At 48.1% G+C, this 23,655-nt stretch overlaps 9 protein-coding genes across 9 annotated transcripts; 4 read left to right on the top strand and 5 right to left on the bottom strand.

The window, feature by feature from the left end:
* Nucleotides 1-183: 183 nt before the first annotated feature.
* Nucleotides 184-4,473, top strand: pmcA (putative P-type calcium ATPase; the record flags this gene model as incomplete). Its single annotated transcript, XM_057063560.1, has 1 exon — nt 184-4,473. The coding sequence occupies one exon, from the start codon at nt 184-186 to the stop codon at nt 4,471-4,473; it is 4,290 nt and encodes a 1,429-aa protein (XP_056924475.1).
* Nucleotides 4,474-5,069: 596 nt separating this feature from the next.
* On the bottom strand, nt 5,070-6,497 carry N7503_004012 (F-box protein; the record flags this gene model as incomplete). Its single annotated transcript, XM_057063559.1, has 1 exon — nt 5,070-6,497. The coding sequence occupies one exon, from the start codon at nt 6,495-6,497 to the stop codon at nt 5,070-5,072; it is 1,428 nt and encodes a 475-aa protein (XP_056924474.1).
* Nucleotides 6,498-6,829: 332 nt separating this feature from the next.
* Nucleotides 6,830-7,578, bottom strand: N7503_004011 (uncharacterized protein; the record flags this gene model as incomplete). Its single annotated transcript, XM_057063558.1, has 3 exons — nt 6,830-7,243; nt 7,318-7,392; nt 7,468-7,578. The coding sequence occupies 3 exons, from the start codon at nt 7,576-7,578 to the stop codon at nt 6,830-6,832; spliced, it is 600 nt and encodes a 199-aa protein (XP_056924473.1).
* A 187-nt stretch (nt 7,579-7,765) lies between these two features.
* N7503_004010 (5'-methylthioadenosine/S-adenosylhomocysteine nucleosidase family protein) lies at nt 7,766-12,551 on the bottom strand (the record flags this gene model as incomplete). Its single annotated transcript, XM_057063557.1, has 6 exons — nt 7,766-7,801; nt 7,956-7,987; nt 8,035-10,490; nt 10,544-11,102; nt 11,182-11,431; nt 11,481-12,551. 6 exons carry the CDS (start codon nt 12,549-12,551, stop codon nt 7,766-7,768), a joined length of 4,404 nt encoding a protein of 1,467 aa, XP_056924472.1.
* Nucleotides 12,552-13,314: 763 nt separating this feature from the next.
* Nucleotides 13,315-15,066, bottom strand: N7503_004009 (uncharacterized protein; the record flags this gene model as incomplete). The annotated part of the gene is made up of 3 exons (XM_057063556.1): nt 13,315-14,592; nt 14,658-14,970; nt 15,026-15,066. The coding sequence occupies 3 exons, from the start codon at nt 15,064-15,066 to the stop codon at nt 13,315-13,317; spliced, it is 1,632 nt and encodes a 543-aa protein (XP_056924471.1).
* Nucleotides 15,067-15,928: 862 nt separating this feature from the next.
* On the top strand, nt 15,929-16,885 carry N7503_004008 (uncharacterized protein; the record flags this gene model as incomplete). Its single annotated transcript, XM_057063555.1, has 1 exon — nt 15,929-16,885. The coding sequence occupies one exon, from the start codon at nt 15,929-15,931 to the stop codon at nt 16,883-16,885; it is 957 nt and encodes a 318-aa protein (XP_056924470.1).
* Nucleotides 16,886-16,982: 97 nt separating this feature from the next.
* Nucleotides 16,983-18,276, top strand: N7503_004007 (ATP-binding protein; the record flags this gene model as incomplete). Its single annotated transcript, XM_057063554.1, has 2 exons — nt 16,983-17,186; nt 17,236-18,276. 2 exons carry the CDS (start codon nt 16,983-16,985, stop codon nt 18,274-18,276), a joined length of 1,245 nt encoding a protein of 414 aa, XP_056924469.1.
* A 231-nt stretch (nt 18,277-18,507) lies between these two features.
* Nucleotides 18,508-20,450, bottom strand: N7503_004006 (MFS transporter; the record flags this gene model as incomplete). Its single annotated transcript, XM_057063553.1, has 6 exons — nt 18,508-18,772; nt 18,835-19,024; nt 19,080-19,479; nt 19,547-19,789; nt 19,854-20,107; nt 20,327-20,450. The coding sequence occupies 6 exons, from the start codon at nt 20,448-20,450 to the stop codon at nt 18,508-18,510; spliced, it is 1,476 nt and encodes a 491-aa protein (XP_056924468.1).
* An 867-nt stretch (nt 20,451-21,317) lies between these two features.
* On the top strand, nt 21,318-23,251 carry N7503_004005 (Amidase; the record flags this gene model as incomplete). The annotated part of the gene is made up of 5 exons (XM_057063552.1): nt 21,318-21,776; nt 21,832-22,133; nt 22,209-22,905; nt 22,965-23,070; nt 23,130-23,251. 5 exons carry the CDS (start codon nt 21,318-21,320, stop codon nt 23,249-23,251), a joined length of 1,686 nt encoding a protein of 561 aa, XP_056924467.1.
* Between the last annotated feature and the right edge of the window lie 404 nt (nt 23,252-23,655).

The raw sequence follows: 23,655 nt of genomic DNA, 5'->3' as shown, positions 1-23,655 counted from the left end.
CGATTCTGGGCCCATGGAACCTGGAACTTTCCAAAAGCTCTGTGCCGATTCAAGCTCGACTTGAAAGACGACCCAGACAAAAGACCTACCTTTCCGAATTCGACCACTCCATCCATGCAACGCCCATCAGCCACTTTCAAGGTGCCGTCCGCATAAACGGTGTTTAGTTGAACTACTTTCACCATGTCCGAGCCGCATCGAAATGGCGATGAGCCTTCTCAGGGCGCGACACCCCTGCGCAGGGAACGAGCACCCACGATCACCATCGATACCTCCGCGGTGAACTCTCCCGACACCAGTGATTACCCGGTTCAGCTCCTTTCGACTCCTCCCCAGCCGTCGCTAAAGCTTTCCACGGAAACCGTCGAGTCAGACACAAACGCTCTTAGCAGTGCCAGCAATGTCTCCCCAACAGACTTGCGATACAGCGCGTCCATCCGCTCCGAAGCCTCGTCAGAAGCCCGGGATCGCGAACGAGACGACCGGCCAACATCGCCCCATAATATTTCATCTCCCACCAAGAGCAAGGCACCCGAGGTCCATTCGAATTTCCTGTCCGTACCTGGAACACGGTCTCGCGGCAACTCGTTGGAATCGGAGGATACCAGCCAGTCATTAAGCACCTATGGCGGAGATACTTATGTGCCTACTGCGTCTCACGGCTCACGATCTGAGCTTATTAAGAATAATCATAATGTGGATGACGAGGATGCGCTTACCCCGGATCCAGGCCGAGAAACCGAGTTCGAGGTGGAAAATAACAAATTCGCCTTCTCTCCCGGCCAGTTGAACAAATTACTCAATCCCAAAAGTTTCGCTGCTTTTCGTGCGCTTGGTGGTTTGCGCGGGTTGGAAAAGGGGTTGCGCACTGACGTGCAAAGCGGTCTAAGCGTGGACGAGACGACACTCGATGGGGCTGTGAGCTTCGAAGATGTGACTGCCTCCAGTCCCGCGACTAAGACATCTTCCCCGACAGTGACTGCGCCTGACACCCCTGGCACATCTTCAGTCGTTTCGGAAGCAGATCAGTCATTTGGGGACCGACGACGGGTATACGGCACTAACCTCCTACCAGAGAGAAAGCTCAAGACCATTTGGGAATTGGCATGGATTGCCTATAATGATAAAGTGCTGATCCTGCTGACGATCGCCGCTATCGTTTCTCTTGCTGTCGGTATCCCGCAATCCTTGCATCCTACGGATGGAGAACCAGGCGTGGAATGGGTCGAGGGGTTGGCCATTCTGATCGCCATTATCATTGTGGTGGTAGTTGGTGCGGCAAATGACTGGCAGAAAGAACGACAGTTTGCCAAGCTCAACAAGAAAAAGGAAAACCGCTTGGTAAAGGTTGTTCGGTCTGGCCAGACAGCTGAAGTCTCGATCCATGATCTCGTCGTTGGAGATGTTATGCATCTGGAGCCTGGCGACATGGTTCCCGTTGATGGTATTTTGATTGCTGGTCACGATGTCAAATGCGATGAATCTTCGGCCACTGGCGAGTCGGATATTTTACGCAAAACCCCAGGTGATGAAGTTTATCGGGCGATCGAAAACCACGAAGATCTTAAGAAAATGGATCCGTTTATTATCTCCGGCGCAAAGGTTTCCGAGGGCGTGGGTACATTCCTCGTCACTGCGACAGGTGTGAATGCCACCCATGGCCGAACATTGATGTCCCTCCAGGAGGAAGGTGAAACGACCCCACTGCAGACTAAGCTCAACAAGCTAGCCGAGTACATTGCCAAGCTTGGTCTAGCATCTGGTTTGCTATTGTTTGTTGTGCTTTTCATCAAGTTCCTGGTTCGACTGAAGGACATTGAAGGCGGTGCCGATGTGAAGGGACAAGATTTCCTGCAGATTTTCATCGTCGCCGTGACCATTGTCGTTGTTGCTGTTCCCGAAGGTTTGCCGCTGGCGGTGACACTCGCTCTTGCTTTTGCGACGACAAGGATGATCAAGGATAATAACCTGGTTCGTTTCTTGAAAGCCTGTGAGACGATGGGAAACGCGACAACTATCTGTTCCGACAAGACTGGAACTCTCACCGAAAATAGAATGAGCGCTGTTGCTGCTACTCTGGGCACTACTTCTCGGTTTGGAGATAAATCCACAGGCCCGGCCACTGAACAATCTGGAGATGTCTCGGCCGCCGAATTCGTGTCAACACTCTCACCCTCCGTCAAGGATCTTCTTCTCAAGCACATTGTCCTGAACTCGACTGCCTTCGAAGGAGAGCAGGAAGGTGTCAAACAGTTTATTGGATCTAAGACAGAGACTGCGCTACTTTCCTTTGCTCGTGAAAATCTTGGAATGGGGCCGCCTGCCGAGGGTCGCGCCAGCGCGAAGATCGCCCAGATGTACCCCTTTGACTCGAGCCGCAAGTGCATGGCTGTTGTTGTTCAAATGGAGAACGGTAAATACCGCATGCTTGTCAAGGGTGCTGCAGAGATTCTGATGTCCAAGTCGACCCGAATCATCCGTGACCCCACTGCTGAGTTGTCCGAGGTACCCTTTACCGAGGAAAACCGTAACACTCTGGACACCATCATGACGAATTACACATCTCGATCATTGCGCTGTATCGCTCTTGTGTACCGGGACTTTGAACAGTGGCCCCCTCGTGGAGCTGCGACTCAGGAAAACGATCGCAACATGGCTGTCTTTGAGTCTATCTTCAAGGACATGTCTATGTTCGGTTTGTTCGGTATCCAGGATCCTGTCCGGGCCGGTGTTGCGGAAGCTGTTCACACCTGTCAACGTGCTGGTGTCTTTGTTCGCATGGTGACCGGTGATAACATCAACACTGCCAAAGCCATTGCCCAGGAATGCGGTATCTATACACCCGGTGGTATTGCCATTGAGGGCCCCCAGTTCCGCAAGCTTAGCTCAAAGCAAATGAACCAAATTATCCCCAGACTGCAGGTCATTGCACGGTCCAGCCCTGAAGACAAGAAAATCCTGGTGAACCAACTCAAGAAGTTGGGTGAGACTGTCGCTGTTACTGGAGACGGTACCAATGATGCCCAAGCTCTCAAGAACGCTGACGTCGGATTTGCGATGGGTGTTACTGGTACTGAAGTTGCTAAAGAGGCATCGGACATTATCCTGATGGATGACAACTTTGCGTCCATTGTCAAAGCTATGGCATGGGGTCGCACGGTCAGTGATGCGGTGAAGAAATTCCTTCAGTTCCAAATCACTGTTAACATCACCGCTGTCATTCTCACATTCGTCTCTGCTGTTGCTAGCGACTCAGAGGACTCGGTCCTTAGTGCCGTTCAACTGTTGTGGGTCAACCTGATCATGGACACCTTTGCCGCCCTTGCCCTTGCAACGGATCCCCCATCGCCATATGTCCTCGACCGCCGACCTGAGCCAAAGTCGTCACCACTTATTACCGTCACCATGTGGAAAATGATTATTGGACAAGCGATCTATCAATTGGTGGTGACTTTTGTGCTTAACTTTGCTGGTACATCTATCTTTTCCTGGGATTCCGATACCATGCAGACTGTGGTGTTCAACACTTTTGTCTTCATGCAAATCTTCAATCAATACAACTCTCGCCGCATTGACAACAAGTTCAATATCATGGAAGGAATTTGGCGCAACAAGTGGTTCATTGGCATCCAAGTCATTATTATTGGAGGTCAAGTCTTGATCATCTTTGTTGGTGGCCAGGCCTTTTCGGTCAAGCGCCTCGACCAAGGAAGCCAGTGGGCTGTCAGCTTGGTTCTCGGTGCCATTTCACTGCCCATTGCTGTCATCATCCGTCTTATTCCCGACTCATTTGCCAGCAAACTCGTCCCGCAATTCTGGCACCGCAAGAAGGCCGGTCCTGAGCTTGTTGTTTCAGACGAGGACCGTCGCTACGAGTGGAACCCGGCTTTGGAGGAGATCCGCGACCAGCTTGCATTCATCAAGATTGTTCGTGGCGGCCGCTTGAGCCACATTCGCCACAAGCTCCAGCATCCGCAGGAACTCCTCCCTCGATCTCGGAGCGGTTCTCGGTCTCGGGAATCTTCAGTTCCACCCACGCCAACCGGTGAGGATAACGGAAGCCCACCTCCTCTGCCCGCAACCCCTGAGTCTCGCTCTCGACGCAATACCCGCTCTCGATCCAACTCTACCTTTGGACCTGCCGCTGCCATGGCTGGTATCGTGGCCGGTAGTATCGCCGGATGGTCTCCTATTGAACGAGGCCACGACGATGCCGACTCCATGAGTTTCCCGACTATGGGTGCCCATGGTGGATTGGACGGTCAGCAGGGCATTGAAGTCCACCCTGATACGGCTGCCGATGACCGGGTCTTGGGCGAATACTCCGCAAACTCCAAGACACCACCGAGTCAAAATCCAGATCTGACTCCCTTCTTTGAACACGCTCCCACAACAGACCGAGCACCATCAAGTCGTGGCCGTCGATCTCTTTCTCAGCGCTCTCGATCGAGTCTGAGCCCATCCCAGGTGTAGCCGGGATGTTGTCACGCATTTAAAATAAAAAAGCGCATATGTATGGGCGGCGTTGGTGTTCTCTCGTTTCTATTACCATATACCTGGCCTCCACTTGTTTGTTTATGCTCTGTGTTCTGTTTACGGTCATTTTCCTGTTTTGTCTCACTTTGACTGGTCTTTTGCTTTCCGATTTTTAATTGGCATGTGGCGTCACTTCAGTCCCCCCATAGACCCTTTTGCATGGTTTCTATTTGCATCCACGGGGACTGCTGGGGTTTTCTTTTTGTCAGATGTCTAGGCGCATACAGGACAAGGTCGTCAACCTTGCTTATTTTCATTTTTTCATTATCATCATTATTTTCATTGGTAAAAATAATACCATATTGTCTTGAGAACATGGCTTCCCTTTTGCTTAGCTGTAATTAAGCCGCACGGTAGTCAAGAGCATTGTTGACTGGACACCGGTTCATTTGGATTGGGGCGGTTAATGTAATTCAGACTGGCCTTGGCGATCGAGAAGCCGCTTGCTGCTCATCACGGAAGTCCACTTTCTATAGCATATCAAGACAGGGAAATCGGCTGATTCAACAAAGTCAGCATACAATTATCTAGAATCAATCCCAATGAGCCCTTCCGCCAATATCATCAGTATCATCAACCACCCGCCCATCGGCTAGGATCTGGTAATCGCCATCAAGGACAAAGCTAAATTCAATGCCATGTTCCTCGCAAGAGCTCCTCACACCCCTGAAAACCATTTCCGCACGCTTCGGGATCCTCCAATTCCTTGTTTTCTTACAGATTTCTTCACCTTCAACAACCTCCATCTGAAAAGTCTGTAGCGAAACTTTCCGCAACTGAGGAAATTGCTGCTCTTTGACACCAATCAGGCGACTAAGCTGCCCCTCAAGCATAAAATACTCAACGAAATCAACTTTGGTAAGAACAAGGATTTCAAGACTAGATGGCAAAATCTCGCATAGGTCCATAGTAGGCTCCTCACCACCTGTGGAGTCCAGAAGATTCCGCACCGGCATACTCAATTCCTTCAAGGCCACAAACTCAACCAAGCTTCCAAACCAAGCCTGCGCCTTTACTTGATCATTATAATCCCATTCCCATTCTTTTGTAACACCGATATTATTTAGTCGTAGCACGCGCAGGCTCTCTTTCTGCGTTGAAAGGGCAGTGTGGAAAGGTCGACACCGGTAGCTCCGGTACTTTCTACTCCACTCAGCCTGATTACTGTGCTGATACTCGAAGTGTTCAAGATGAGCGCACGCCGCTATGAACCCGGGCATTCCGTGCACCACGTTCGACGCCCGTAGGACTAGCTTGCGGACCGGGGAGACACCTTGCGGAAGATTGAAAGAAACACCGAAAATGGAGTCTTCCTCCACGCTTTGGTCCCAATCAACAATATAGGAGAGGCGCAATTCTTGTATAGACGGCAGTTTAAGGAATGGGATAAATTCCCGTACCGGGAAATTCTCCTTGATCTCTACAGATCCCGCGGTGAGCTTTTGTAGATGTTGCAAAGGCAGATCTTTCCTGGGCGATTTGCTTGCGATTTTAGAGACCGCCCAAAGTGTACACGCTGTTTCTAGGCCATCGCCGCCCCAGCCCAGATTGAGATGTTCGAGATTGGGGAGGGAGATCAGGACTAATGTGAGCCAAGCAGAGGTATTGTTCACGTTTAGCCTCTCTTCCCACTTGGTTAGTTCCTCGTCATTGTCCGTGAAGCACTCTAAGAATCTGCGGAACAGCGCACGATTGTAGACCTGGGCCTCGTCGAAGTCATAAACATAGAAACTTGGGATATGGAGCTCGTATACGAGAAACTTCAGTTGGGGGTTCTTCTGGAGCGCTTCCGCTAAGTCGACTAAGGTTTCGGGGAAGACAATCTCAAGACTCGAGTACACTTTGGCTGATAGCGCCGCGTTCCAGTGCCGACAGACTTGGAGAAGTCGGACACGGTCTTGGATTTTTTCGAGTCCATCTAGGACGAGAACTAAGATCTCATTTGGGAGGAACGGCGTCATATCTGAGGTGGCTGGATCATGTTGAGGTAGGAATTGCACTATAACCGGCTTAGGCCCCCACCCCCATGAGAACCCCACTTAGAACATCTCTGGAGAATACTAACAGCCGCGTACTTTTGCACTGACTAATCAGAAGCTGACTGCGCTTTGTGATACTCTTCCTACATAACACTTGTTAATCACATTTCTTTCCCCCCGGCTTGTTTTCACATCCTAAAGAAGCCCTATAAAAACGCACCGCAATGCGTTAATGCACCTAGCTATTCATAACAGAAATAACACGGGGTAGCATGTATGCATTTTAATCATCAATGTAGTCACCTAAATCGTTCTCAGAGATCTACAGGCCGAGTGGCGCCATCAATCGAGAAGATTTGTGGAAGGGCCAGCCACAGACTCTTGCTCCCTGGAGTTTCTAGGGGGTTTTCCTTAAAATCAATACTCGCCAGATGTTCCTTGTCCCTCAGCTGGACCTCGATCTCTTCAAGACTTGATATCTTGTTATATGATGCCCACAGTTCCTCGAGGTGCTCCAAATGAGCGATATTCTCTAGGCACGGAATATGGTTCGATCTGATATCAAGCACGCGTAGGTTTGAACATGATTCCAACCCTGATATTTTGGTAATATAGTTACCTCCGAGATAAAGTTCTTCGAGGTGGAGAAGTTTCGAGAATCCAGCCATCGAGGTCAAACGATTGGATTGGAGTGAGAGAACCCGCAGGTTGATAAGGTTGTCAAGACTCTGCTTGTTGCAGTATATTGTTAGCAAGCTTCGATTTTCTGAGGAGAATGAGGCCTCGGTGGTAATGAACAGACCTTGATCTCTGTGATTTTGTTTTTGTCAAGGTAAATTTCCTGAAGGAGATGAAGACTGTCCAGGTTTTCAAGGCCCTTGGAATAGTTAGATCATGTATTATCACAAATATCAATCGGTAATCCGGCAAAGTAAGGTCATCTGAATCTTACCCTTATTCTGTTATCAGTCAGATCTAGGTGTCTCAGATGCCCGAGGGTGTCGAGGTTTTGAATCCTGGATATCTTGTTTCGGCCCAGGTACAGATCGGTGAGCTGTGTCATATGAGTCAGGCCTTCGATTCGCCTGATTTTGTTTAACTCCAGGTTCAGGTAGCGAAGTCCCATGAAGCCATCAGTATGTTTGATACATGAGATGAGATTGTCACAGAGATCGAGCGACTTTGTAATGGATGGAATCCGCCTGAAGATATTATGATCAAGTTTGTTTTGACGTAACGATAGTGTCTTGTTATGCGCCAAAGCAAGTCAGCACGACGTCCAGCTGCTAGAGAAACTTGTTACGAAGTGTAGACAGACCCTCAATCTAGTGAACCTATCAAGGTCGAGGGAACCCGCAAAATTGGCTCGGCAGTTGGAGAGGTCAATGTCCTATGCAAGTAATGAGAGACAGCCTTCTATTTCTTGAGTATCACACCTACCTCAGCACTGGAATCTTCGTCTTCCAGAAGTTCTATTTCAATTTAGCATGACATGAGTAACAGTTCATGATCGATATACCTTTGGTCTCGTCTTGTGACGATTCATCCGAGTGAAAACTCCTGGAGTCTTCGCCATCCTTGGACTGATCGTTCATTGCTGCGCTTGTGAGGATCTCCGTGTTTCCTCCTTCTAATGTATCACTGCCCTGATCAAGGTCGACAATTTCGAATGACTCTGTCAAATCCTTTGAAATTGGGACATCATGTTGGCGATCGAGTAGTAATTTGATGATCCTGCTGCCACATTCCTTATTATCTTCGGCGGCCTGGAATATTTCCTTGGTAACGGGAATCATGAGTCCTTCATTCACTAGGAGCTCGATGATTTCAAACCCAACAGCAGTATTTCTCATTGCAGCCTCGACCACGTCTTGAGTGATTGGGGGCTTAGAGTCTTGTGCTTTCAGCAAGAACTCCATGAGGTTGCCTTCATATTTCACATTACATGCAGCAGCAACGAGAGTGGTCTCTGTCAATTCGATATCTGGTTGCCGGTCAAACAAAATTTCGATGACCTCGTTATCATATCGCCGGACAATCTCCCTCACAACCTCTTCTTCCAGTCGCATATCTAATCTCTGATGATTGATAAGAGCAATAATCAGCCTCGATCCACTTCTGCTGTTCTCAGCAGCGGCGATGACAAGATCTTTTGAAAGCAGTATCCCTGTCTCTTGATACCTCAAGAGGGCTGTCAATATCGCCTCTCCGCTTCTCCAATTTCTGCACGCGAGTTTGAAAATGCCCGGCGTGATCTGTGACCCTCGTTTTTGTTGCGAAAGTAACGCACCCCCCAGGTCATTTCCTACCGCAGCCTTCAGGATTTTCTCCGTGACAGGAATGTCGGCTCTTCGTTGGTCGAGTAGGAAATCAATCAATTCTTCGCCAAACCTCCTTGTAATCTCTCTCTGTATTTCGTCTGTGATGGGAAGAAAATTCCCATGGCAAAGCAAAAGGCATACAACCACGCTTTTAGGAGATAACTTCGCCATGTCTAGTACGACATGGTGAGTTAACGGAAGTTTGAACGTGGACCGGTCGAGCAAAGTCAGAATTATCTCTTTATCAAACCTTCTGGCGATTTGTATCATGCCACCCTCCATTATCTCGGGCTCAGCACCGGGTCCCCCAAGAAGGAAGTTGATCACGTATCTATTCCGTTTGTTATCCGCAGCTGACTTCACAAGTGCCTCTGTAATGGTCATATGTGCCGAACAACGATAAATCAGGGTACTGATCACTTCTTTCCCACATTGCTCATTCTCTACTGCTGCCATGAGCACATCCTCTGAGATTGGAACTGTTACGCAGCGATCGAGAAGCATCATAATCAGTTGCCTTCCACTCCCCCAGTTCCCCGCTGCAGTTTTGATCATCGCCTCCGTGATTGGAATTTCCTCCTGGTATTGCGTTAAGATCTTGAGGACCTGGGGGCCACTTCTTTCATTCTGAATTGCAGCCCTGAAGACCTCGTCCGTAACTGGAAATAAGCCAGATCGTTCCAGCAAGACGCTCATAGTCTTGGCAATGTTCTTTCCTAAAATTTTGGCCACGATTTGACAGGCATCAGTTGTCTCGATGTTGGTGATTGCTTTCAGCAACTGATTGACGGTCTCTGGGAAGCCATGGACGGACGCTGCAACAAGCGAACTCCGATACATCCTTCCACTTGCCATCACATTTGCACCCGCTTCTACCAAGTTTGCCACTGTCGTGTGAAGTCCCAGCAACGATGCGTAATATAAGGGCTCAGAAACAGCTTCTAACTTCAGGGTGTAATCAAAACCATTCGGAACAGGAGCGTCGCAATTATGCAGTCGAAGCCAATTGATATAAGCCCCGGAGCTCTGTGGACTGAAAAGCATGTCAACACGACGTGTGATATCCGGGTATTCCTCCGCTTCTGGCTCCATGGCTCGAAAATGTTGATACCAGAATACCGCAGAGTACTGAATAAGGGGCTTTGTCGAGAGTATTTCTTCGCTTATATCAATTTTCTGTGTCTCAAGGAGTGTGTCGAGTGTCTGTTCGGTGATTGCGGCATGCGCTGATAGATTTGAGAAATAATACCATGGATATGCCTCATCAGGTCGCCCTATTTCATCGGCAGAAACCAGGAATTCCCGCACAGAGAAATGTGCGAGCTTCACAATCTGGTGGGTAGCATTCAGCTGATTCGTTGAGTCTTCATAGACTAAAGTGACCAGCGTGCTGGTACAGATGCGCAGCACAGATTCAGGCCGTATAAGATCAGCTGCCGCCGCAACCTCCTTCAACGTTAACGGTCGGAGGGAAGTGGTCAGCCAGATGAGGATCCGACGAGCGATAGAAATGTCTTTTGGTGATATGCGCGTAAGCGTCTTTCGATAAGTATCTTCCAGGCTTTGAGGCATTGTGCGCAGATATTCACGGATCTGATCGTGTGTATGGCATTCCTTGAGCCTTTCTAGTTGTAGGTCAGTCCACAAGAATTGGCTACATAGATTAGCACGCATGCTATCTGCGAGGAAGTATGAGGACGACCTTACCTGTCTGCAATTGATAGAAGTTTCTCCTTAATTTCCATTTTGATAGTGTCAGTCCACCCATTAAGCCATCGATCTCCCTGTAGCGCATTTTCCACGAATTTCTGCACATCCCTCTTCATATTGAACTCGATGTCAAGCCCAGTGTATTCCAATAATGCATCGTGGATGTCGGGCTCAGGTCGGCTAGTCACGATTATCCTTAATCTTTGACCGTGTTGCTGCATGAGATGCTTGATGCACCCGAAAAGGATATCTCGTTCATGGCGGCGGTTCATGTCTCGGGGGCACTCATCTAAGGCATCTATAATGATGTAGACCTCATCAAGGCCACCAATAATACTATCAAGGAGCTCGATAAGGATTTTGTCATCTGGCTCCATTGACCGGCTTCTGTGCTGGTCCCACAGCTTCCTTACTGAGGCTGGAAGGGGAAACGGGGTCAGCTGTCGGATAAAGGACCGCACCATACTGCTGACGCTGAGCGTGACGGCGTCGTCAAACCGGAAGTACCAGTAAGCAAGTCTCGTGTCATGATCGTTTTGTTGTGGCATATCGAGGGCTTCGATGACGCGTGAGCTATTCATGACGGTGAGTATTTATCTGTCATGGACAGGTTCGATATGTATGGCCAGCCATACCAGAGACAGGTCTTTCCGCACCCCGCTGAATGCTCATAGGGTCAGCATTGCTTTTGATAAGCAGAAGCATGGAGCAGACACACGCACCAACCCCGAAAAGCCACAGAAGTGGACATGCCGAACTTTGCCAGCGAGTGAATTCATCAGATGCCAGCAACCAGTCACCTGTGCCTGGAGACCTGCGAGACTTTGCATCGTTATAGATTGGCGAGACCTTAATTGGCGACATCCAGGCAAGTATTCTTTCTTCCTCAGCACCTATTGATGTATTCTCATCAACACAAGACAATAAAATCGACAACATCGACAGATTCAATCATACCCAAAACTCTTGATTCAACTCTCTGGGCGGTCTGCACTGCTTCGCCAAGTAATTCTTTCATCGCCACGTTCGCAGTCTCAGCGTTGACCACTTGGTTCTGCGGGATGAAGTTGATCAGTTCCTTTGCGAAGGCGGCCGCAGTGACAGCGGCGTATTCCTGCCACTTCTTGTTCTTGTGAGAGTCGGCATAGTCACAAATTCCTCGAATGACCAGACAGGGAAACTCATTCATCATCCCTGCAGCCTCCATTTCGAAACAAAGAACTCCCCCAAGGCCCCTACTGATTTGATCCCTCATCGCACCATCCTTGATTACTTTGTTCCCTGAGGCAACGGCTCCATAGTGCACCACAAATTCCTCACGCGGTGGCCGTTTGATAGCTCTTTTCGAATCGCAGCGGCTACAGTCCCCTCCTTCATCGACATGATCATGAATAGCGTCAAAAAGCACGTCGACGAGGGTGGCTCGTTCAGCAAATATTTTTAATTTGGGGTACTTCCGCAACATTTCCGCAATATATTCGGGGACGCTACTGTCACTCATCTGATGAGTTGACTCCAGCTTGGCGATGGCTGTCCGCAACAAACGTGGAGATGTATTCAGGGCGCCAATACGCTCAAACAGGCCGCCTTTAGCCGCCTTCCCAAAATCCCACTGCACCACGCCTCCATGGGTACCCACTGGGGAGCTGACCACGACATCACCAAGACGGATGTCGTTCTCCTCACTAGGCACACCGCCTCCAATGCCAACCATCAATCCGAATCGGATCTGGGGGAACGTCGCCAGAAGACGAGTCGCTACACTTGCTGAACTGTTATTCCCGATTTCGCCTTTGGGCAAAGAGGCGATGACCACATTGTGCTCGCCGATGCGCCCCAGGCAGTATGTATTGGGGTCCGCTGGTGGCTGTGGAAGATCTGGGTGCGTATCATCCAACATTGCCCGCGCTGCTGTCAACTCTTTTGGTAGAGCACAAATCCAACCTATGGTATATGCTTCATGCGTGATGGACGAAGAGGTCACATCTTGAAGTGTGGCCTCCATCCTAAGCGGGAACGAAAGCTGCAGTGGTCACAAAAAAGCAAATTTCTTGGTGGTGACACGTAAAACGGTAGGTCATGAATCAACATACATTAAGAACGCTTATAGGTATCAACAGCACGCATATTTTTACTCAGATCTCGCATGTGCTGTTATGTGCCCGCAATATCACGTGTTTGCGCTCTCATTGGCTTTGGATAACGCCCAAGTAGTTTTCCCGGGGCCACCTATAATGAAGAGTCGTAAGGCCCCGCTGCGGCCTCGCACCTCTAAAGGAGCCCCGCTCAGATTATCTTCTAGAATCAAACAACCTGCTTTTACACCCGCTCGACGTTGATGGCTGCTATAATAAAAGATCATAGTACAAATACATACTCTAATTAACTTGGTAGACCAGGGAATAAACAAAGGAATATATTCACCACGCCAGTTGCTGTTGATCAGGCCAACGCACCCACAAGTATGTAGAGCGCCCACATCCTGGGTCATGTGCATATCTTGTTGAATTTGAAGCAGCGCGTTATGAATAGCTTGTGCCACCGCCCGATTGATATCTGTGTTTCTGGCCCGCTTTGTGATCAACGAGGTATAAAAACGGATAGCCACACGGACGCAAATCTCGTCATCCACCGACCATAATGAGCCAATGACGTGAGCGAGTCCCACAATCAAGGAACTTCCTGGTAATATAAGTGCTTTTATTTGCTAGAGTCTTTCAATTTAAGAAGCTGAGTGGGCCCGTCGACTGATCCGAAAACATGATAATTCACATCGGTTTCCTTAGTCTATCAAGACGAGGACGATGTCCTTCTGTGGTCAAAAATGGCCTATTTGGAGTTCGAGCCTTTTTGCCTTTGGGTACCCTTAGTGGTTGGAGTCTAGATCGATGGTCATCGAGTGACTCTGTTTCGCCAAAGTTGCGTCCAGGGCTCCAGTGAATCACCAGAACTCGCAGTATAGTCGCGGCTCCTTGTTCAGCAACTCGTTGTATTACCTTCCGAAGGCAGGACACAAAGTGTGGAATATAGTCTGACTCTATAGCGCTGGACTGTATGATAAAGTATACCACTTTGAGCGAGCAGAGGACATCGGCAAGTAACTGAACGTGTTCCTTCTCGGAATGCGCATGAAGGAAGCGATTGACATCCAGTGGCTGGTCATTTTCCCTTCTGAGCTTGTTGACAGAAATTGCAGCTTGGTAAATAAGGCTTTTCAGAGCGTCGATAGATGAATGTGTTTCATCACGGGGTTTAAGAATCCAGAGGCTAGCTAGTCCAGCCTGCAAAAGCTGTTGAATTACATTGGTGCTAAAGTCTTGGACAGACTGTCTGTCGGCAATGCGGACTCTTAGTATAAAGAAGGAAGATGTCGGCGACTGATTCCAATCTTGAAGATCGCGAGACTTCCAAAATGGCGTTGATTTGAACGCTCTTCGTCGATCACGTTGACTTTTCGATGCCTGTAGGCTCGCTTCATAATCAATGAGACATTGAGATGACAGAACATGAAGAGCTTGAGTAGACTTAATATCGCAGACTGATCGATAAATTTGTGATCGTTCGGTCTGGGCAACGACGTGCCCAGTATTGATATCAATCTTTAATCCCGAAATTAAACCCAAAAGCTCTTTCAACATCTGTCGCTGGTCTCTCTGTTCAGCACTGCTCACTCCGCTTGTCACCTCAACTGCGTTCCGAATCGCAATAAGTTCGTTGTGCATATCGCGCTGCTCGGCTTGACTCCCGGCTGTTGCTTCCGCCATTATATTACTAGTGGCGTGAGATATCTCCTCGAGAATGTCATCGTATTGGAGACCAATAGGCTTTGTCACGACGTGCAAGGCTCGTTTCCAAGATCCTTCTTCGTACCATCTGAGAGCTCTGATTAAAAACTTGATTATGCAAGCATAAAGTATCGCGACCATTCTTTGGAGAGATTTGGTTGGATATAGCACAGAGACTAGCTTCACCCGAGGGAGAGCATCCGCGATGTCAAGTAGACTGTTCGTGATTATTGAGCCCATCTTCTTGTGCTCTACAACGGCCTGTAGGAGGCGAGAAGTCAGCCAGGTACTGAGGCTTTGGAGCTCACTTCCTGAAAAGAACTCACTCCAACTAATAATTTCATTGTTCCCCAAGCCAAACAGACATATTCCGGATGTTGTTGCACAAGAACATCCATGATATTGCCGTAATGGTGTATGCGTTCCGTAACATGCTCGAGATACCTCCTTATCTTCGAATGCGACCGGTCTTGAGTATAGTGTTGTCTCGCCTGATTGACTGTTTGAATAAGATCATTCAATTTCGTTGCTTTGATGCATTCTAGGCGACATTTCTTTTTCGGATCATTAGTGGCTTCTTTTTCAAAAATCTCGCAAGCCTCTTGGAAGGCTACTTCGGCGGACTTGAAGGCATGGGAGCTATGCGAGATTAGAAGCGTTTGCTATCGCGTGGGCTTTGGGGTTTTGCTCGTACCCGCTGGGCATGTACCAGTCACAATACTGTCTGGTAGCCATCTCGAGGTTTGAGAGACCTTTGAAACCTCTGTCGCTCAAGCATTCTCCTTCGACACTCCGAGCCCTGCTTGAGTCATTTGATGCTTAGAGATGTGCCCCCTTAATCGCTGTAGGTCGATCGGTCGGACCATCACCCCTATCTGCCTGAGCGCCACCTGCAGTTGCCCCATGTGACGAATCGTGCAGAGTGGCTCATCTAGCACAGCCCCGTTTTTAGCGACCCAACATGACCGCCACTATGTGGGGTCTATCTGCGGTGCCGTGCGACCAAGGCTATTCAACGCTCCTGAATTCAGCAAGGTGGCCCTCTTTGGCATCCGAATCGGATCAGGTCAATATGATGAACCGGATACCCCCGTTACCGGGATTTCCCATTGAATCCAATGGCGGTTGGCCTGGATCTAGCAGCTACAGTCCTGATACCAGCAGCAAATCCCGTCAAAGCGATCAGTCAAAGCCAGCAGAGACAACGCAATTGACCATTTCGGATGATAGGACCAACCAGCATGATATAGATCAAAGAAACCTTTCTGCATTACGCCATGACAAACCGAAAAAAGAATGGACCGAGCTAGGGACTATAAGTCTGGCTAGCGCGGACTTTCCACAGCAGCTGAGGTTGTTACAGCAGCAAAACAGGAGAAGAGTCAGGCTCGCACGATCAGAGCAAATTTCTATGCAAAAGGTGGTCCAGAAGAACCAACAAAAAGCACCACAGCGGATGAGAAATGCAGATCTGAAACGAACACGGAGCCCTTTGTCTGGCACTTATAGAAGCACTACAGAAAGTTCAACCAGTCAGAGCTTCTCGGATGCTATCAGGAGATCTGCAGTCTCCAATGGAACAGTCCGACCAGCCCAAATGCAACCTGACACGCAAGACGACCGCCATTGCACAAAGGAAGTTCAAGCGTTGCGAGAACAAATGTCTCTTTTGGAAGCAAAGCTCAGTCAGTATGAATCGTTGGGTGAGAATCCACGCCCTCCCCGATTCCAATATCTATATCGCTTGCGTCAAGCCGATGGCATTGATGACAATGATGATGACAACGAAGGCGAGATGGAACATACCTCAACAGTATTTTCAGATCCACCGGAGATTGTATATGATCAGAACGATAAAGGGCATCTTAAGTGCAGCCTAGCTCTTCGTGCATTGGACTTCTTTCTCGCCCTCCACCAGGACATTTCGTTTGTTGTATTTCGCGACTATGACAGTGAGTACGAAGGCGAAGCTTCCTGGGGGGAAGATATGCCGCAGATACCAGCTCCATTGTCTGAAAGCATATATCCCGTGGCAGGCGATCTGAAAGATGCTTTGAAGGTGTTCTTTTATCATGTTCCGGAGTTCCAAGATATACAAAACCGATATGAGTTAACTGGAGAGATTTTCGCACCATACCACTTCATGTACCACAGCCGGGGAAAACTTGACGAAATAAACAACAGGCTGCCTCGGTCCGCCAAAAATCAGCTTGAACTCCTGCTGGTGTATGTGGAAGAGAACTTTTGTCATGAATATGACATCGTGGACTCGCTTCTGAAAGATGAGAAGATTACAACTCGCTATATTGACTATCTTTTCAAACCGGGCGAAGTTGTTGTCGAAGCCATCGGACAAGATTATATTGGCTACGTTGCAAGCTCATGGTTGTATGAGGGATCGAGCCAAAAGAATACGCCAAATGCCTCCAGGCTTCCAACTTGGACTTTCGAAATGGCACAACCAACTACGAGAAAGCCGCTGGGGGGGGCAGAAGGGGGCTCATTCGACGCCACAAAAACCAAAAAGCAAACATTCTTCTGTAGATATCTCTAAGCGCCTGAATACCTGGACTCTGAATTTTGACGGAAAATTCTGTCGTTCATTCAAAACTTTAATAATCAAATTTCCCCATGGGAAACTCACGGAGGCCATGAATGACACCGAGGAACCAAGCTCATTCCAAGATATCAGTGACGAAGCTCAACCTATCTGTTGTCTTAGTGTGTTTCCATTGAGATACGCACCGGAGGCCGTTCGTGAGATATTGATACGGCGAGCGAGTACTTTCTGGAAATGCCGTGACAGAAGGCTGGTGTCTTACCACGGCGAGAGGAGTGGCGGAGGTGTGGATATGGTGAGAAGAGATAACTCAAGATCTATATAATTATACTAAGTAATAGCAGATGGATGAAAGATACATGATCGATATGGACTCCTACAAGAAGCTTCATCCATCTGTCTCCCCTCCACTGGAGTCTTCTACAGACTTGACAGGAATCAGCGCAGCGGCTATCAATGACCCGAACGGCAAATATCAGTTCCTTTTGCCACTTCACATTAAGGGTTACAATCTGAGACAAAAGGGATGGTTTGAAATTTCAGCTGATTGTATCTCGGAGGTGAAGTGGAATCGGGAAGCCTTCCAAAGCCTTGTCATGGACCGAAAATCGAAGGAACTGATCCAAGCTTTGGTGACTAGCCAGATCGAGGCTGAACAGGCGACTGATTTGATTTCTGGTAAGGGCAATGGTCTGATACTTCTTCTTCATGGAGGACCTGGGACCGGCAAGACTCTTACTGCTGAGAGCGTGGCTGAAATTGCCGAAAAGCCGTTGTATCGTGTTACTTGTGGTGATGTGGGAACAAAGGCAGAGCAGGTTGAGAAGTATATGGAGTCTGTACTATTTCTCGGGCGAATTTGGGGCTGTGTGGTATTGTTAGATGAGGCCGATGTTTTCCTTGAACAGCGAAGCCTTGAGGATCTAGAGCGTAACGCTCTTGTTTCGGTGTTCTTGCGAGTCCTCGAGTACTATGACGGGATTCTTGTTTTGACGAGTAATCGAGTCGGCACATTTGATGAAGCTTTTCGGTCCCGGATTCAACTTGCCCTTCATTACCCCAATCTTGGCCCTACGCAAAGATTTCGCATTTGGCAAACTTTTATCGACAGACTCAGCAACATGTCCAATGACGAGAAAATTGACATCGATGACCTACGAGATCATCTGCATCTCTTGAAGGAGGGGAAAATGAACGGAAGGCAGATCAGGAATGTGATTACAACTGCTCGGCAATACGCGAAGTGGAAAAATGAGCCTCTCACATATGAGTACCTCAAAGACGTCATTGAAATATCGTGTCGATTTGATGGGTATCTCAGCAAGCTTCATGGGGGATTTTCGGATGATGAGATTGCCCAGGATGATGGTCTGCGCCTAGCGTAGCGATTGCAACGGCTTTGGTCAGGGTGGTCAGGGTCAAGGCGAAACTTTGTATAACCCGTGAGTGCAGGATCTTTGAAGAGATATTGCCTTTTGTGCACAGCATGTGGAAACATTTCAAGGCTCTCTTACTCATTTCAATATTTGAAAATTAGATTGATAGCAGTGATAGTAGTAACATTGAGAATAAAACCGAACTGTTCCGAATGTATTGACCATTCCTGGCGTACTGCGCTATATGCGGTACCTGAAATGTTGGTTCTGCTTGTCAGTGAGATCTTCAAAACCCTCCATTGCCTCCTCTGTAGAAGTTGTTCTATGCAGAAGACCTTTCCTCTCCTTATTCCTATTCTCAAACAAGCAATAGCAAGTGTAGATGATCTGAAGACCCATCGCTCCCGCGTATGAACCAGCAAGACCTTTGATGGCGGTAGGGTATCTTGGCGCCTCTGACGCAAGGAAAAAGTGAGGCCCTGCAATGTTTCCAGCGCAATAAAGCCTAAGTTGTTTGTAGGTAGTGAGCATCACAATTCGGAAAAGGACAGGTGGAGGGAGACATACACAAAATATATACCGAGCACAGCGCTGCGCTTGGTGTGACCCGCAGTGTTGAGACCTGTAAGTGTCCAATTCAAAATAACCGGGGCACCGAGAATACCCTGTAACCAACACATGCCGACAAGCGCGAATCTGTGTTCAATGTTGATTTTCAAAATGCCGATCAGCCCTGCAAGCCCGGGAATACACGACACTATGATTGCAGTCAGCGTAAAATAAACCCCCCTGACATCTTGATCGATACTTACGAACAATAGTTGCGCCTAGCATGTTGGGCAGCTTTGAGAGATAGCCAAACGAAATGACCATCACTAACTCGAAGGCGCCCACGGGAGTCTGCAACAGGCTTGTACGTAGGGGACTGTATCCAAATCCCTCCACTATCGCAGCAAGGAAATTTGCCACACCGCCGTTGAGAAGGCCATAGCAAATCGCCATCAGGTACAGAAGCCACTGTCTTGGATCGAGGAGTGCCTCCTTAATTTGAGATGGTACAATTTTGGGATGCTTCAGACCGGTTTTGTTGCGAGAGATTCGCCATACAGCAACGACCCGCTCATATTCGGTTAACATTTTGACGTTGTGAGGGCCATCCGGTAAGTAAAAGTAGACAACAAAGCCCCATGCGATAGTCATTGCACCAACTATCTGATACAAAGGCCACTATATTAGTAACCATATATGCGATGGTCGTCGCCAAAAAGAGATTGCTCACGAGGTAAATCAGCTTCCACTGTGGAACTGCCAGTCCCGTAGCATGGCCCGCCCCATAGGCCAGAAGGGCACCAACGATTGCAGAAATGCCGTTCACAGATAGCCAATAAGAGCTTCGGAGACTTTGCTCCTCACGAGTCCATAACATAGATGTCAACATGATAAAAGCTGGGGAGACAACTGCCTCTAGAAGGCCAAGGAAGAAACGTATGGCGAAGAATCCCGCGAAGTTGAAGACGGCTGCCTGAAAGCGAGACTTAGACCTGGACCTCTTTCTCATTGGCACAGAGAGGGGTGTGTATAGTTACCTGAAGCATACAAACACTGCCCCAGACAAATAGCATCACTCCAATCAGCTTTCCAACGGGGTATCTTTGCAAAAGGACCTGCCAAGGATATGCACCCACGAGCCAACCAAAGTACAAGGCAGACGAGACCCATGAATAGTCATTACCGACCATATGAGTGTCTTCTTGCAGGCCATACGCGTTGGAGTAATTAAGTCTGCAGATAGGTGTGAGTTTAGTAAGGTTGAGGAGTAGAAAAGTAGGCGAGCTCACGTCTGTTTATCAAGAAAACTCAACATATAAGTCATCATCATCTATCAAGTACCAAGCTGTTAGCCTTCGAGTTGGGTATCCAGGTTAAAGCCCAGAGAGAAGGGAGAAGTGAAGGATTACAATTGGTAGCACATAAAAGTCAAGTTTCCTGCAGACTGTCACAGAGTCTCTCTCCAGTTGGGCCTGGTCATACTGAAGGGATTGCTGGAAATACTCTTTACCGATCTCATTCAGATCCATCGGTTTGCCCCAAAGGTGATCTAGCCACCCGATGGACTTCTTGCTGCCATATTCAGGATCGGATGACGAGGTAATGGCCTCATCAGCCTCTTTGAGATTTGACATGTTGAGCAGAAATATAGCCTCAAATTAAATGCCAGACAGTATTTGTAGCAAGGCACTTTAATAAAAAAAGAAAATGAAGCAAATATTTTGGTCAATTCCAAATCACTATGAATGGGCTCTGGATGAATTTATATAGCATTATCAAGGCCGCTTACTTGATATGGTGACTTGAATTTGATAGATCATGAACAACGAAAGCGAGAGTTGCTGTCACCAGAATCTCCGCAACAACTTGGTTATCTTCAAATAATCCCCGCAACATTGAAAGATATGATACATGCTCTTAGCGGTGCTCACGGACCCTAGGTCGAGAGGCCGGGTCAAGCCAAAGGCTTGGCTTACTGGATCATGATTGTAAGTGGTTGGAATCACGGTAAAACGGTAAGACCTTAGATACCTTATCGAGCCAGAAGTGCTTGAAAAGCAATAACTACACCCGCATAGCATTTGGAAACAATACATGAGAAGACAGCGATGGATAAACATATCCTTAAATATAATGTGGGCCCGTAAGCAGACAGCCGATTGGTCCATAAAGCCTTATCTCCACGACCCCGCTTGACTGATAGCATCTGCGATAGCTTTTTTGATAGCTTATTGATTGAAAGTTCACCCACTTATCTGCGGCCTGCTGAAAAACAACGGTTAGGTGTAATGTCATATACTGGAGGCTGAATCTAGTGTTTAAATGGGGCCCATTCATTCGCCGAATCACAATGCACCAAGGAATGGGTCACACACGGAGTAGCCATTCAGATGCAGGAGAAATAGAGTGCGATTCACCCACATCTCTCACTGCACATGTATAAAGCACGTCGCAAAGCAGCTCAGGGTGAAAATTGACGGAACTCGAATCAAAGATCAATCATGATTTCAGCGAATGTCACCGAAACCCGCGTTATCAAGGAAGAGTTCTCGGCACCAGCCAAGTCCTGGGAAACCATTCGAGATGCAAAGCGAGAGGAACAAATTTCGAGGATTCCTGTACCTTGGAGACTCGAGGCTGCACAGTACCCTTCTAAAGGGACTATGGATATGCGACCGATGGCTGCTACATCTGGGATCCTCTCAGAGAGAGAACTTGAAATCACGGGTGAGGGGTACGATGCCACGGCTCTAGCCGCTGAGATTGCCAAGGGCACCTATACTGCTTTCGAGACGGTGACAGCATTTTGTAAACGCGCTGCCATATGCCAGCAGCTCTGCAGCGCACTGACTGAGATCTGTTTCGTCGACGCAATTGAGAAGGCGAAGAAGCTTGATGATCATTTCAAGGAGACTGGTAAGACTGTGGGGCCTTTGCATGGCCTTCCGATGACCTTCAAGGTAATGTTGTCATGGAATTTTTCCTCTCCTTTATTCGGTTTAACAATCATCATAGGAGTGCTTCCATGTCAAAGGGTATGATGCGTCCAATGGTTACATTTCCCGATGTTTTGATCCTTCAACCACAACCACCCCCGTTATTCAGGTGGTGGAGGATGCAGGAGCTATCATCATTGCAAAGACCAATGTTCCACAAACTATGCTTGTTGCTGAATGCGAGAACAATGTTTTTGGACGAACCCGCAACCCAATTGCCAGTCACTTGTCATGTGGTGGCAGTAGCGGCGGTGAAGGTTCGCTTTCAGCTTTCAGGGGAAATGCATTAGGCGTCGGGACCGACGTAGGCGGGTCCATCCGGTATGTTCTTTCATGCAAAGTTGTATCATGTTAGCGTGAAACGTTCAACTCACTACTTACTAACTCCGCTAATAGACTCCCTGCTGCCTACAACAATGTCTATGGCTACAAACCGTCACTCGGTATTCTTCCATTTATCGGCTACGCCGCGTCTGGGTGGACTGGAGTCAATACTGGAATTCCGGCTGTTTTAGGACCCATTGCCCATTCAGTACGCGATATGAAACTACTCACAGAAGCCATTCGTGCAGCACAGCCATGGCTGTTTGATCCAGCCGTGATACCCGGCGTGATGGAAACGCCTTACCCTCCACTGGGCCGGAGGCCTATAGTTGGTATTCTTCACCAGTCTGGTGTCACGCCTCATCCTCCTGTTCGTCGCGCCCTCCGAGAGGCACAGCTCAAAGTCGAGGCTGCGGGATATGAAGTCAGAGATTTCACGCCTACCTGCCCGGACTTCAAAGAAATTCGGGAAATCTCTAGCCAATTGTTCACTGTGGATGGGAGTTCCTACCCACGACGAGAACTGGCAAAAGCAGGCGAGCCAGTCGTACCCTCGGTGACTAATTTTGGCTTCTTTGATATGCCTAGAAAGACACACGAGGAGATGTGGCAGTGGAACACCAAGAAAGGTGCCATGCAGAAGAAAATGTTGGATGCCTGGCAGCAGCTAGGAATTGATGTGCTAATTGCACCGGCCGCGCCACACACTCCGATTACGCCAGATAATTGCACCTCCGAGTTGTATACGGTGGCTTGGAATGCTGTTGATGTGAGAAATACATACATTTTACTTTGTGTAAACAATATAGTTGCTGATTATGATGCCAGTATCCCGCGGTTATTATCCCGTTCACGAAAGCGGATCCTACACTCGACCCAAAGGATGACGAATTCAAGCCAAAGCATGACATGGACCAGAAGATTCAAGACATGTGTAAGCCTTCACGATCTGACTTTGAATAAAATTTTCCGTTTACTTATGTTGTTGCTCAGATGATCCGGAGCTTATGGCTGGTGCTCCTGCCTCCCTGCAAATCGTCGCCCCGAGACTACAAGACGCAGCCTTGTTAAGATACGCCGAAAACTTAGATAAAGTTTTGAATGGTGTCAACTAAACTGCGTATGTCAGATATAGATATCGTTTTTCTCGACCACAGATAGTCTATCTTAGGTTCATTGCTTGCATCTAAAACTAATAAGATTTGATTGCGTGATACGGTAGTCAGGACTCAGAACTATAAATATATAAGCCCGACACTGAGGATAAGCACAGATTGATTCTTCCATTCGATAGCAGTTAATAAGTATCGAACAGCTCTAAAAGGCCTTATCTATGCTATCTAAGATGGGGAGACGTTGAGCCGAGGTGCCGAGCTAATTAGTCAAACCTACTTTATCTCCGGCAAACTGGGATACATCAGCACGACATCGGATAAGGAACTGGATAACAAGTCCTACATAATGAAAAGATAAATCTTCCCCATCTGCAGTAGACGATCTTACTCGTCACTTCATTTTT

This window comes from Penicillium pulvis, assembly GCF_028828015.1.
Source record: "Penicillium pulvis strain IBT 33274 chromosome Unknown contig_1_segment0_segment0, whole genome shotgun sequence".
In the NCBI taxonomy this organism is placed as follows: Eukaryota; Fungi; Ascomycota; class Eurotiomycetes; order Eurotiales; family Aspergillaceae; genus Penicillium; species Penicillium pulvis.
This window is presented reverse-complemented; position numbering and strand designations above follow the sequence as displayed.